Source organism: Cnephaeus nilssonii, assembly GCF_951640355.1.
Source record: "Cnephaeus nilssonii genome assembly, chromosome: 11".
NCBI classification, from domain to species: Eukaryota; Metazoa; Chordata; class Mammalia; order Chiroptera; family Vespertilionidae; genus Cnephaeus; species Cnephaeus nilssonii.
In genome coordinates, this window is record NC_137082.1 from 1,392,692 (window position 1) to 1,407,188 (window position 14,497).

General features: G+C 54.2%; 1 protein-coding gene across 1 annotated transcript in view; it reads right to left on the reverse strand.

The window, feature by feature from the left end:
- PRPF6 (pre-mRNA processing factor 6) overlaps positions 1 to 14,497 on the reverse strand; it is a 37,480-nt gene that overhangs the window by 7,266 nt on the left and 15,717 nt on the right. The window contains exons 7-13 of the mRNA XM_079784494.1: positions 10,972 to 11,066; positions 10,475 to 10,631; positions 9,514 to 9,676; positions 6,731 to 6,849; positions 5,697 to 5,915; positions 3,672 to 3,794; positions 705 to 826 (exon numbers count right to left, since the gene is read on the reverse strand). Coding sequence (XP_079640620.1) covers positions 705 to 826; positions 3,672 to 3,794; positions 5,697 to 5,915; positions 6,731 to 6,849; positions 9,514 to 9,676; positions 10,475 to 10,631; positions 10,972 to 11,066 — 998 coding nt within the window. The remainder of the gene's footprint in view (positions 1 to 704; positions 827 to 3,671; positions 3,795 to 5,696; positions 5,916 to 6,730; positions 6,850 to 9,513; positions 9,677 to 10,474; positions 10,632 to 10,971; positions 11,067 to 14,497) is intronic.

Here is a 14,497-nt window from a genome sequence, read left to right on the forward strand (position 1 = left end):
CGAGGCGAACTTGTACAGGGTGAGCTCAAAAGGTCCCCAAAGGAGTGAACTCCACAACACAAACCAGCTGGCAGGAATGAGGAGGGGACAAAAGCACCAGAGACAGGAAAGAGGTCTCAATGCTCCCAGCGGCAGCCCTGGTGAATCAGCAAGGCCACCCCACCAGCACCAGGACGGCAGCAGACACCTGGGCAGAGGGCGCACAGTGACGTGAGCCGATGCCCCGGCAGCCCCCTCACCACCAGAATTGTAACCCTAATCTAATCAGCGACTGTGGCACCCAGGCAGGTCTGAAGGTTTTTTCAATTACAGAGCACAATTAGAGGAAATTGTCAAGGACCTCCTCAGAGCACAAAACCCAACTCCAACCCAAAGCCAGCAAATGTAAATGAAAACCATGCCTGCCTGGGCCCAGATGCCGCCCCGCCCACACTGACGGAGCCAGAGCTGGCAAGACCCGGACTCCGGGCCGAGCCCCAGCACCCAGGAACCCCCAGGCTCGGCTGCAGGTGCTCCTTTGGCAGAGGCCCCTCTGCGCCTCAGCGCCACGACGACACCACAGTGATAGCCCTGTCGCCAGAGGAGCCGCAGGGGCAGCTCCAGCTGCCAAGTCCCAGGCCAGGCACTCGCCCCTCCGCGGGGAGCTCCGCCTCGCCTAGAGCTGGAGGTGCAGCTGCACGCAGGGTAGCCAGCCCCCCACGTACCTGGTGCCATGGTTCTTCTCAAAGTAGGCGGCTCGCAGCCACACACTCTTCTTGCTGGGGAACACCTGCAGAGCGTAGGCATAGATGGCTCGTGCGCACTCCAGGGCATTGTGGGCCACACACTAGAGCAGAGACGGGAAAGAATGGGCGGCTCAGCACTGGCCCCGGAGCAGGAAGTGTGGCGCCCTCCGTCAGACACCACACCACACGGGAGGGAAACCCCAGGAGGATGGGGTGTGAGCACAAAAGTGGGAGCATGTGGGGCTGTGACGGGGCGGCCTGCCAGCCCAGACAGACCATGGGAGCTGGTGCGAGGAACACCCACCACGGCTGCAGGGGAGCGGCGGGCACAGGGTGAACACATCCACGCACGTGAGGTCCTTTTGAAAAAAAGTGTAGTGTGTGTTTTAACTGTAAGTCACACACACACCGCAGATACTTAAAGTCCTCTCATGTCAGGAACAAAGCTGTGCCAGGAGGACGTGGGCTGGAGTCGGACAAGCAGCCTCACCCCTGTGCATCTTCGTACACGGAGGCCCCGAGCCACCCCCGGCTGCTTCCCTTCAGCAGCTTCAGCTGGGTCCCTCCTCCGTGCTACGGCCTCCGCCGAGCCACCACCACAGACGCCAAAGAGGCCCTGCCATGGGCGCGTCCTGACCAGGAGCAAGCACCTGGTGGAGTGAGAATCAGATCCGGGCACACTGGCCTGCACCCTTACCATCACTTTTGACCAAGGTCCTGGGAGGCCAGTCACAAAGGCTTTCGGGCCTCCGTCCACCACGGCCGTCGCCCCAAGTCCCATAGGCTCACATGACAGCTCGGCCAGGCCTGTCGGTGTGCGAGCCCCAGGAAAACGCTCCACACTCCAGGCACCAACACCTCCGCTCCGCTCAGGAGCACAGCCTCTGAGGACAGCTGCGTGCACTTCAGCGCTTGCGAAGGGGGTGGAAACGAGGACACCGGCACCAGCTCAGGCTGCGGGTGCCACCCCCCTCCACCCCCGCGGCTGCTGTCTGCAGGGCGACGCCCACCACACCTCCACGGGGCCGACAGTAGGAAAGCAAACAGGCAGTGTCCAACTGCATTCGGAATAAACAGAGGCTCGGCAACCAGGGTCTGGGGTCTTCTGGGTGTTTAGAGATTTTCTCCCAACACAGAGGCTGTGTGGATGTTTATTAATTTACTAGAGGCCCGGTGCACCGGTGGGATCCCTGGGTCCCGGATTGCAAGAGGGCGCAGGCCAGGCCGAGGGACCCCACCGGTGCACAATCGGGACTGGGGAGGGACCGCGGGAGGGCTCTAGGGTGTGTCCAGCCCGTCTCGCCCAGTCCCCATCGGCTGGACCCCAGCAGCAAGCTAACCAACTGGTCGAAGCATCTGCCCCCTGGTGGTCAATGCGCATCATAGCAACTGGTTAAACAAATGATTGGACACTTAGCATATTAGGCTTTTATCATATAAGGATTCTTCAGACTTTTGTATGTCGTATTACATATTAAAAGGTTGTAACAAGATGTTGCAGTTGGCCTGTGGTCAGTGTGCACAGGCCGTCTGCAGGCCGGCTTGGTAGCCGGGGCAGTGCCAACACCGCCTTCAGGGGAGGGGCGGAGGCCACAGTTTACATAGGACTTGGGACGATGGCCATGGTGGACAGACTCCCAGGGAACGGAGTGGGACCCTCAGTCTCTCCTGACGTAAAGGAGTGGATGCCACATGAATGAGGGAGAGAAGGAGGCTGTTCTTTACTGTAGAATTCCTACTAATAAACTCTAATCAATCAGAAGAAACAACATTTAAAAAACCTCCATTTGGCAAATACCATGGCAATAACAGACACAGGCCAAACTTAATGGACCCGCAGGTCAAAGTTTGGCGAGAAAACAAGATGTGGGGAGTCTCAAAGTGTCTCCCCACAAAATACTGATTAATAAAAGGGGAAAACCAGTACCCTTCCATTGGCGAGCCTGGCAAGCGCCACCTGAGCTGGTCAGAGTTGAATGGGTGCAGGTGTCCCCCAGCACAACCCGCCGGGAAGACGCAGTCCCCACCAAGATGCAGAACCTCAACCCGCCCATGCGACACGGTGCAGGCTGAATCCAGGGGCCCCACAGAACCACTGGCCTGTACGCCTCAACTACACCAGACTCGTGGAAACCAGAGACAGACCAGAGCCCTCCTCAGGCCATGGAGACCCAGGAAGTGACCTGGCAGCTATGCAACAGAACGCAGCTGAGCCCACTGCTGACATCCGAGAGAGCCTGCAGCTGACTACCAGTCCTGCACCAACACCCCACCCAACCGAGAGCTGTGCTGAGCTGGCACACGAGTGTCAGCGAGCTCACGAGCGCCCTCCTTTAAGAACACACACTGAGGTCTTGAGATGTAAAGGGCCAGGCCACCTACAACTTACTCTCAAAGGGTTCAGAGAAAAATGAGGGGCATGTGTGTGCCTGTGGAGAATGAGAAAACAAATGTGGTAAAACGGGTACTAAGTCTGGTGGATTCTGGGTGAAAGGCATAAGAATTCTTCGCTGAGTTTTGCTACTTTTAGATAAGGCTAAAATTCTTTCAAAATAAAAAAGCTGAAAAAGGGCTGCATGCAAGGGATAAAATACTTTAACTGTGTTTACTGACTGTGACCTATGTCTTCCTGGACAACTGTTCTAAGGAAATATCTCAAAGTAGGCAAAAGCTTTGTGTGCAAAATGTCTTCCGAGCGCCATCTGTAACAGAAACCAGGCGCGGGGACCAGCCAGACGCCAGCGGTCAACAGCTAAGGAAGCGCGTGAGCCTGGGGTCCGGTCCTCCCAGAGCTCTGCAGGCGAGGGCGCACTAGAAAAGCAGCTCTTCACGCGGCCCTGGGTGAGAGGGCGCTGTCCCTCCCGACGGCAGTGATGGCTCCACACCAGCAGGTCAGGGAGTCTCAAACCCAAGCAAAGAGACCCCGGGCCCGAGGACCAGACTCACACTGTCGGCGTCTTCCATCCAGGTGTGCTTCCGGTCCTCCTCCTCGATCCCAATGCCAATCACAGCTCGCATGACCGCCTGACAGGTGGCCACACTGCCCGCCTTGTCACACTCCTCGGCATCCTGAGGGAGGGACACAAACTGAGCCCACAGCAGCGCGCAGAGGCCCCGCGGGGTGCTCCGCTGCGGACAGCGGGACCGAGCGCTCTGGTACCGCGGACGGCAGGCGTGTGGGCTCCACAGGTCCTGACTGCCTGTCTGGCTCACTGGTACCCATCCCTGCACCCAGCAGATCAATGCTCAACAAATGGCTAACGACCGAATGAAGCTGCACCCACCACTCCACAAACATTACATAAGCACCTACTGTGCACAAAGTGCTATGGAAGCAACGCAGTGGCAAGAAGGCTCCTACGCTAAAGAAACTTCCAGAGAGCCTGGAGGAAAGACAAGCTCACACATTGTGTCTGTCAGTCTGGAACAGAGAGACCTGTCGGGGCGCAGGTGAGCCTCGCGCAGAGTCGGCAAGGCAGAAACCCGAGGGAGGGACCAGCACAGGAGCCCTCACGGGCAGGGGAGCACTGGGCTTTCGGGCAGCAGAGAGGAGCCAGCAGGAGACACAGACCTATCACTGGTGTCTCTTGCACATCAAATGGAAAAGGACCAATAACACAAGAGACATACAACACACAGTTCTCTAAGAAAGAAAACGCAAATGACTTTTAAATATATGAAAAGCAATTCAAAGCCACTTTTTTAAAATTGATTTTTAGAGCCCTACCCGGTTTGGCTCAGTAGATAGAGCATCGGCCTGCGAATTGAAGGGCCCCAGGTTTGATTCCGCACATGCCTGGGTTGCGGGCTCAACCCCCCAGTAAGGGGCATGCAGGCGGCAGCCAATCAATGGTTCTTTCATTGTTGATGTTTCTCTCTCTCTATCCCTCTCCCTTCCTCTCTAAAATCAATAAAAATGTATTTTTTTAAATAGATTTTTAGAGAGAGGGAGAAGGGGCGAGAGAGAGAAACATCGGTTGGCTGCCTCCTGCACGCTCCCTACTGGGGATATGCCCTGACTAGGAATGGAACTGGCAACCCTTCGGTGCACAGGACGATGCCCAACCAACCAACCAACCAAGCCACACCGGCCAGGGCCAAAGCCACTTATTTTTAAAATGCTCACTAAGCTATCCCAAGTGCCATTTCATACATATCAGAACAGCGGCCATGAAACACAGCTAGCACACAGCTAACACCTTTTATTTTTTTTTGTTAATCCTCACCCAAGGATATTTTTTCCATTGATTTTTAGAGAGAGTGGATGGGGGGAGAGAGAAAGAGAAAGAAAGGAAAAAAGGAAGGAAGAAAGGAAGAAGGAAGGAAGGAAGGAAGGAAGGAAGGAAGGAAGGAAGGAAGGAAGGAAGGAAGGAAGACAACTGGTTGCCTCCCACACTGAACTTGCAACCCAGGTGTGTGCCCTTGACTGGGAATCAAACCTGAGACCCTTCATTGAATGGGGCCCAACACACAAACCACTGAGCAATATCAGCCAGGGCTGTCTGTCACCCCTTTTGTTTTTTTTAAACGTTTTGATTGATTTCAGAGAGGAAGGGAGGGGGAGAGAGAGATAACCATCAATGATGAGAGAGAATCATTGATTGGCTGCCTCTTGCAAGCCCCCTACTGGGGATGGAGCCCTAACACAGGCAAGTGCCCTCCTGGTTCATGGGTTGACGCTCAACCACTGAACAACACTGGCCAGGCTGTCACCCCTTCTAGATGTGTTATTTCTAGTCACAGAGTGACATGAGCGACATATGTCCACATGCTAAAAAGGCTTCAGAGCATCCAACCTCAATGTGTACTTGGGTTTGCCGCTACAAAAAGCTTCAGTGCGATCAAGTAAAGCCCCACGTGCCAGCATGGGACTCTAGGCCCCATCAACAGCCCTGTTCTAGGAGATGCCACGTGCAGGAGGACATCCATTTTTGGAGCTGCCACGGACCCTGAGCGCGGCTGCAGTCCCACCTGGATCCACTGCTCGCGGTTGATCTCCACACCGTTGGCCCGCAGAGAGGTGATGGCCCGGTCGATGATCTTCTCCACCATCTGCGTGTTCCCGTTGGCTTCCTCCAGCTTGGCAGCCGTGACCCAGATGTGCCGGTCTGTGGGGATATTCTCACGGGCCTTGTTCAAGACCTTGCGGGCATTTTCGTAGGTCTCCAACCTTGCCAGAGCGAGCCACAGCTGTGTGGAAAGCCAGACATGAGACCCAAGGGGCAGGTGGCGAGCCTGCCTCAGTGGCCCCACGGTGCTTCCCAGGCCTGAGCTCTCAAGGACCACCAGAGCAGGGCCCATGAACGTGACAGCAGCATTTTCACATCTGAAAGCTGCTCAGTTATGCTGCTGATTTACTTAGTAACGGTCTCGTTAACAGGAAAAGAAACGTATGTCGTGTGTGTGTGGAGCGGAGGTGAGCAGGACAGGAGGCTGCTTCACAAGCTAAATGGTCACATGGGGTTCAGCCTCCTGGGCTCTCACACCCCAGCTGGTGACTCGGCAGCATTTCAACACCAAGCATGTGGACAGGCTCTGTTTATTTTTATGTAATGAATTAAGATTGATTTTGTTTGGAAAATTTTGCAATACCCCTCAGGATAATGAAATACATACTGGATATCATGAAACCAAGACTAAAAGCACTGCACAGACTGCTGTGAACCTGAATGTTTAAAACTGGAGAAATCCAACTAGCTCAGAGGCAAGAAGCCGACTTCATGCTGGGTTGGCAGAAAGATGTGTCAATAATTTCTACCACTCTCTCCCCTCAGGTCCCATCTGCAAATTCTGCGCAGCCCCAGGCCTGAAGGAGGGCCCCACACAGAGCCCCCAGAGCCATCAGGCTGACCACAGCCAGGCTGCCCGCTCTGCCTGCAGCTGCCAGGCGGCTTCCTGTGGCTTCTTACTGCACCTGGGTGAGCTCAATGCCCAGCTGATGCCACTTTCAGATCCTGGGCCTGGGCTCACGCCTCAGTGGTAGTGATGATGGCTGGAAGACTCACCTCCACGCTAGTGGGGCAGCACTCCACGGCTCGGCTGAGCATGATTCTAGCATCTTCAGGCTCTTCCAGCTCAACCGCCGCCTTCCATAAGCGAACAGAATTGGGTACATGCTCCAGGGCTGGGAAAGGTCACAGAAAAGGGGAAGTGATGCTGCTGCCAGCAGGGTCAGGAGGCCTGGCCCTAGGGACCGCTGGGACAGCAGGCCTCCCTTTCTAGGGGTGCTCCAAGGCCTGGGGCACGGCAGACAGCTGAGGGTGGTGCATCCCCTCCACCCCCATACACACTTGAAAATCAATGTTAGAAAACAAAGCAACACAGAGGCACCCGAAGGCAGTCACCGCACAGGAAGGTCCAGCGGGCAGGTGCAGTGAGGAAGCGAGGAGAGTGCAGAGGTCACGGGAAAGGAAAACAAACGGCCCTGGGACGTGCGTGCCGGGCTGGTGTGCGCCCGGAGGCCGGCTAAGCTCCCCGAGACCAGGCACTGGTTTACACAAGGCTCTGCCAGGCTGTGCCAAGGCCGCCTCGAGACGCTGTGGCTGGCAGCGTATAAGGGACAGCCAGGCAAGAAAAGAGCAGTCTGAACAAGAAATGCCTGTGAGAAGCCGGGACAAGCCGGGACCTCACAGAGGCCGATGTGACGGCAGCCTCCAGCCCTTTGGGGGGGAGCGGGGGGACACACAGGTGTTGTCCCTGTGCTCAGTGACCAGACGATGAGGGCTGCTGCAGGCTGCCATGCCTTACGGGCCAGAGTCCATGCTCTCGGGTAAAGAACCGCTGTATGTGAGTGCCCCGATTCACAGAGCAGCCCATGGCCCAACCCCAGGCATAAGGCTCCCGACCCCGTGTACCCTTACAGAGGCGGACACTGCGACTCAGGTCAAGCACTACGCCCACGGTCACTCAGCCTCAAGTCTCAAACCAGCAGAGGAAGCTGAAGCTCCCCCAGCAGGCCCCGGGACGTCAGCTGCACCGACTGTGACCACAGCCGTGCACAGACCACAGGCTGAGGGCTGCACAGTGCCTAAGTCACCAATGGCGGCATCTTCGTTTTCAAACATGCGACCTTTCCCGTGGTGGCTGCCAAGTGCACAGGGAGGCAGCAGTGGCTTGCTCAGGCACCTGGGAACAGGAGCTGCTTCGGGAAACCCTCTACGGAGGGACAGGGACCAGGACCATAACCAGGGAGCAGGGGCAGGCCAGCTGGGGTCTCCACATTCCTTCCGCCTGCGCACAGCTGCTCCCCTGACCAAAGGAAGAGCCTGGAGTCTGTGCCCCTCCGGGTCCAGGATGGCGGTGTGTCCCGCCTCCCGGGCAGAGCTCCTCCGTGCCCATCCCCTCTCCACACACCAAGCCAACTGGACACGAAGCCAGGTGATCCGGGGGAGCCATCCATCACGCGGTGCGGGCCGGGCCAGCAGAGATTTCCTGAGTAAATAATGCTAACTGCCCAGTTCAATGTGTTTGGCATTAGAGAGCTTGTTTTCTGGCTGAAAAAAGGTAGAAGCTGATTTCTACCAAAGAAGGTACTAACTTTCTGCTCCTGGCTCCGTTTTGAAGAGTCTGGCTCTGAGAATTTAATGGATAGCAATGCTGCAATCAAGAAATCAGAGGTGAGCCCTGGCTGGTTTGGCGCACTGAACTGAGCATCAGCCTGCGGACTGAAGGGTCCCAGGTTCGATTCCGGTCAAAGGCACATGCCCAGGTTGCAGGCTCACTCCCCAGCAGGGGGCGTGCAGGAGGCAGCCAACCAATGATTCTCTCTCATTACTGGTGTTTCTATTTCTCTCTCCCTCTCTGAAATCAGTAAAAATATATTTAAAAAAAGAAAGCAGGGGTGAGAGAAAAACACTGAGCACGTGATACACACCTGCAGGCAGAGCCACACACAAGGTGGATGCCACCTGGCCTCTATCGAACAGATGGTAGAGTCAGAAACTACGTGATGACACCGGCAGGCCTGACATCACACACCTCTAACACGTGACTCAAACGCATCTTAAACACAAGAGCTGGACACCACCCCCTGAAAACTGCCCCCGCGGCCACAGATGCACCTTCTGCGCCTGCGCTGAACTCAGGCTCCCTCCCGGCCGACCAGCATCTGCTCTGGGACAAACATCAGCAGAGGCCCATGTGGCGGCGAAGGGAGATCCTGTGTATCAGTCCCTCAGGATGAAAAACACAGCACCCTCAAAAGCTGCATCTTGGCAGTGATTCCCTGGCAACAAGCTGTTCAAGGGGACCCGCCTGACAGCCCCCGCTGCCTCGTCTACAGCACCAGGCAAAGCGAGGCGCGGCCACCCGCTGCCACCAGGAGCCTCACAGGACAGGAAGCAGTTCATCTACCGCAGAGCTCTGGTGCCGCTCGCTGCCGGACATCAGCTCCTGACCCTTGGGAGGTGACTGCTGCCCATGGGGCCTGCATGATGCTGGCGCAGCTCGCCCTCACGCATCACCCCACTGGCCAGCCCACAGAAGCAGGTTCTGAACCAGCACTGGCCACCATACCTGGGCCACAGCGACGGCAGGTGGCACCGCGAGAAGAGGCAGGAGTGGGGTCTATGCCAGAGCATCTCAGCCAGGCGGACACTCCCCCGCAGAGGAAGGGCAGAGGCAGCCCCGCCAGAAAAAGGCCTGAAGATCCACCCCTCGTTACCCACTCCCAGCAACACCTGAGCAACCCACGAAGGAGAGCTGCTCTCCCAGGGCACGGCCCGGCGTGCGGGAGGCAGCCGCACACGGAGACGCAGCACCCCGCTCCTGGCGGCCCCGGGAGGCTCACCTTTCCGAAGAACCCGCTTCTTGGCACGGATGTCTGTCTCCAGCTCGGCTGCTCTAATGTAAATCCTAACAGACTGTGGGAGGTGGCGGACAGCTTGGGCCACCACGGCCTTGGCGGTGTCCCCGGGCTGCAACCTGGCTGCTTCCAGCCAGACATCTTCACTCTGGGGGCAAACAGGAAGAGCGGCATGTGTCCGTGCAAGCCGGAGCCCCACGGAGCGGCAGCCCCTGGAACGCCACAGCCTCAGGACACGCGGCTGGCTCCTGGGACCACACCCATCCACCAGGGCTTTTTAAAAAATTACGTTTTTATTGATTTTTAGAGAGGAAGAGGAAGGGAGCGGGAGAAATAGACATTAATGAGAAAAACATCAACATGGATTGAATGTCTCCTGCACCCCCACTGGGGATCAAGCCCACCCATACGTGTGCCGATCGGAAACTGAACCAGCCACCTCTTGGTGTGGGGATCTACACTCAACCACTGAGCCACGCCGGCCAGCCCCCTGTGCTTGGCTCAAACACAGCTGTACCACAGGCCTCTCGTACCGCCAAGGCGTGGGACCGTGGCTGTGGCACACCTGCTGGCGTGGGGAAAGGGCCACACCCGTGAGAGGAGCACAGCAGAGGAGCGAGCCCAGGTGAGCATGCACAGGCCCTCTCAGGCCAAAGGCACCCCAGGCTGCCCAATAGCGCACAGTGGTCGCCAGCCTTCCGGACCTCACGGACCACCAGGGCTCCGCAGACCACCGGCTGGCGACCGCCGGCTTAGAGGGTCTCACTTGCCTTTTTAAAGCTTATTTAACCTCTCCACCTTCATAAGGGCGGCATCTTCTCCTGAGATCAGCATTCATCTTTAGCATTTTCAGGTGAGGTGGGGTGGGAGCGCTGACCAACCTCGCTCTTTCCAGCTAAGGTTATCCTGCTGGTGAGGGCCCCTCCTGGCCGCACACACGCCTCACCTTGGGGCACATCTCTGTCCCCTTCATGATAAGGTTTCGAGCGACTTGCAGCTTCCCGGTGACTTCTTCCAGGCGGGCGGATGCAATCCAGGCTGGTGGGTGGTGAGGGTTTGTCTCCCGGACAGACTTGAGGAGCAGTCGTGCCTTTTTGATGTCACTACAAGGGCGAGGAGGCACAGGTCAGGCCGCCATGCGCTGAGGTGTCCCAAGCCCAGGGAGGGCCCCAGCACAGACAGGCCCTCCTCTGAGCGCTGAAGCCGGTGAGGCCCAGCTCACCCTGGCCGGCACCCCAGCCTGCTCAGCAGCCATGCAGACAGGCACGGAGCACATGTGTCCAATGAAGGGATACAGATGGATTTAATGGAAAATCAAACAACTCCACCTCATACTTCTGAGAACACCCACATCCTATTTGACTGCATATTTTTCAAAGAAAATCCAAACATTCTAGGCAACCTGAGTCCCGCTCCGACCCCCCCGTTCCTCAGAGCACTCACTTGATGTCCCCTCCATGGGTCGGGATCATGGAATTTAAATCTGTCAGGTAGCCTTTGGGGTCGACTACCGTCTGCCCACTCACAGAGTCAGACACCTGCAAAACAGGCCAGGCCACTCTGATCAGAGGGGCCCTGGAGCCCCTGCCACCCTGCCTGCCAGTGGGGATGAAAACGTAGGAAGCAGGAAACACCTTCTCGTAAACAACAGCTTGTGATGATGATAAACCAATTTCATCTATACAGAACACAGATTTATATTAAAAAATAAAACCATGCCCTGGCCACTTTGGCTCAGTGGATAGAGTGTCGGCTTGCGGACTCAAGGGTCCCAGGTTCGATTCCAGTCAGGTGCATGTGCGTTGATTGCAGGCGCATCCCCAGTGGGGGGTGTGCAGGAGGCAGCTGATCGATGTTTCTCTCTCATCGATGTTTCTAACTCTCTATCCCTCTCCCTTCTTCTCTGTAAAAAATCAATAAAATATATTTTTTAAAAAGCCATAAAATTCAAAGCCGAGCCCTGGCCTGTGTGACTCAGTGGTCGAAGTGTTCAATTCAGATCAAGGCCGTACCTGGGTTGCGGGTTCACTACCCACCCCCGGTTGGAAAGCATGTCGGAGGCAACCAATAGATGTGCCTCTCTCTACATCAATGTTTCTCTCTCTCCACCCCCTCCCTTCCAAAAGCAATGGAAAAATATGTCCTGTGAGGATTAAAAAAAAAAGAAAGGTCTAAGAATGAGTGAAGGGGGGAGAGATCAACCAAAGGACTTGTGTGCATGCATATGAGCCTAACCAATGGTTAAGTTCAACAGGGGGTTGGGGCATCCGTGGGGAGGGGTGTGGGATGGGAATGGGGGGATGAGGACAAATATGTGACACCTTAATCAATAAAGAAATTTAAAAAAAAAAAAAGAATGAGTGAAACCCAAGAATCAGAAAATTAAAAAACTGATTATTTCAACTAATTATATTTAAATCTGCACACACAATTTTATTATCCTACCCTTCTCTCTAGCTCTGACTGTTAAAACTGATAAAAAAACAAAACAAAACAAAACCCAAGTAAAAAATGGGCAAAGGATCCTGGCTAATGCAGCAAGACCCCAAAAGGACAAAAGGGGCGCAGGCTGGGGGGAAGGAACACACTCTCCCTGCTCATAGGACTTGACTGTATTTATGCAGAAAGTTCAAAAGAACCATCAAAAAACAACCCAGCCCTAGCTGGTGTGGCTCAGTGGGTAAAGTCGGCCTGTGGACTGAAGGGTCCCGGGTTTGATTCCGGTCAAGGGCACATGCATGGGTTGTGGGCTCATCCCCAGTAGGGGGTGTGCAGGAGGCAGCCGATCAATGGTTCTCTCCCATCATTGATGTTTCTTTTCTTTTCTTTTCTTTTTTTAATATACTTTATTGATTTTTTACAGAGAGGAAGGGAGAGAGATAGTCAGAAACATTGATGTGAGAGAAACATTGATCAGCTGCCTCCTGTACAGATGTGCCCGCAACCAAGGTACATGCCCTTGACCAGAATCGAACCTGGGACCTTTCAGTCCGCAGGCCGACGCTCTATCCACTGAGCCAAACCGGTTTCGGCTCATCATTGATGTTTCTATCTCTCTCCCTCCCCCTTCCTCTCTGAAATCAATAAAATATATTAAAACAAACAGACAAAAAAACCGAATAAACAATTACAGCAAGGTGGCAGGGTGCAAGGCTCATGTGCAGAAGCCAACTGCTTTCCCAAGCGCCTTCAACCAACACATGGGATCTGAACTTAAAAACCCTATCCCGTTCTTTTTTCTTCTTTTTTTTTTTTGCAGAGAGGAAGAGACAAACATGGATGAGAGAGAAACATCGATCAGCTGCCTCCAGCACACTCCCTACTGGGTATGTGCCTGCAACCAAGGTACATGCCCTTGACCGGAATCGAACCTGGGACCCTTGAGTCTACAGGCTGACGCTCTATCCACTGAGCCAAATCGGTTAGGGCCCCTATCCCATTCTTATAACAGCACACAGGACGTGAAACACTAATGTGTATATAATCTAACAAACACATACAAGACTTCTGTGAGGAAACTACAAAACTCTGATGAACGGAAGCAAAAAACTTGGTCAATGGAGAGAGATATTCCATGTTCACGGACAGGAAGAATTAATAATATTGTCAGGATGCCAGTTCGTCCCAACTTGATCTGCAGATTCAACACAATCCAATCAGAATCCCAGCATGTTATTTTGTGGGTACCGACAAACTGATTCTAAAGTTTATATGGCGGGAGGGCCATAAAATCTAACTGAGGATAGCCAACACAGTACTGAAAGAACAGAAACACAGCCTGGCTGGTGTGGCTCAGTGGTTGAGTATCGACCCATGAACCAGGAGGTCAAGGTTCAATTCCTGGTCAGGGCACATGCCCAGGTTTCGGACTCAATCCCCAATGTGAGGTGTGCAGGAGGCAGCGATCAATGATTTTCTCTTGTATCACTGATGTTTCTCTCTCTCCCTCTGTGAAATTAATAAAAATATATTTATAAATAAATGAATGAATGGATGAATGAATGAAAACAGCCCTGGCCAATGTGGCTCAGCTGGCTGAGCGTCCTCCTGTGCACCACAATACCACAGTTCGATCCCAGGCCAAGGCACATGCCAGGATGGTGGGCTTGATTCCGGTCGAGGCACATATAGGAGGCAGCCAATCAACAATTCTCTCTCACATCTATGTTTCTCTCTCCCTCTCCCTTCCTTTCTCTCTAAAATCAATAAAAACATATTTTAAAAAGTCATAATAAATGCTGTTAAGGGTGTGGAGAAACCAAACCCTCTTTGCAGTGGGCGTCTAAATGGTGCAGCCGCTGGGGGCGACAGTATGGGGCTCCTCAGAAAACTAGATGCAGAACCACCATAGATCCAGCAACTCCACTTCTACATTTATACCCAAAAGAACGGAAAGCAGGGACTCAAACAGCTATTTGTGCACCAAGGCTCACAACAGCACTAGCCACAACAGTCAAAAAGTGGAAGCAAACCGTCTTTATAAAATCTCTGCTCACCATCAAAGTTCAACAAGTACAACTTTCAACCATAAAGGTAACTTTTTAAAACCTAAAAGAAGTTCGAGAAGAAGTGCAGTAAAAGATCAATTAAAGTGTAAGTGCTTCCACTGCATCCAAGGGCAGTGACTGGCGAGCTCACTGCACCACTTTCACTGTGGCCACGTACAGGAAACTGTTCCTTTAAACCAGGGGTCGGCAAGCTCATGAGTCCACAGAGCCAAATATCACAGCACCACGATGGAAATTTCTTTGGAAAGCCAAATTTGTTAAGCTTAAACTTCTTCTAACGCCACTTCTTCAAAATAGACTCGCCCAGGCCGTGGTATTTTGTGGAAGAGCCACACTCAAGGGGCCAAAGAGCCGCATGTGGCTCGCAAGCCACAGTTTGCCGACCACGGCTTTAAAGCATTTACCAGTGCACCTCCCCCCACCCGATTCCCTGGCATCTCGGGAGGGTGGGGGTGGGGGAG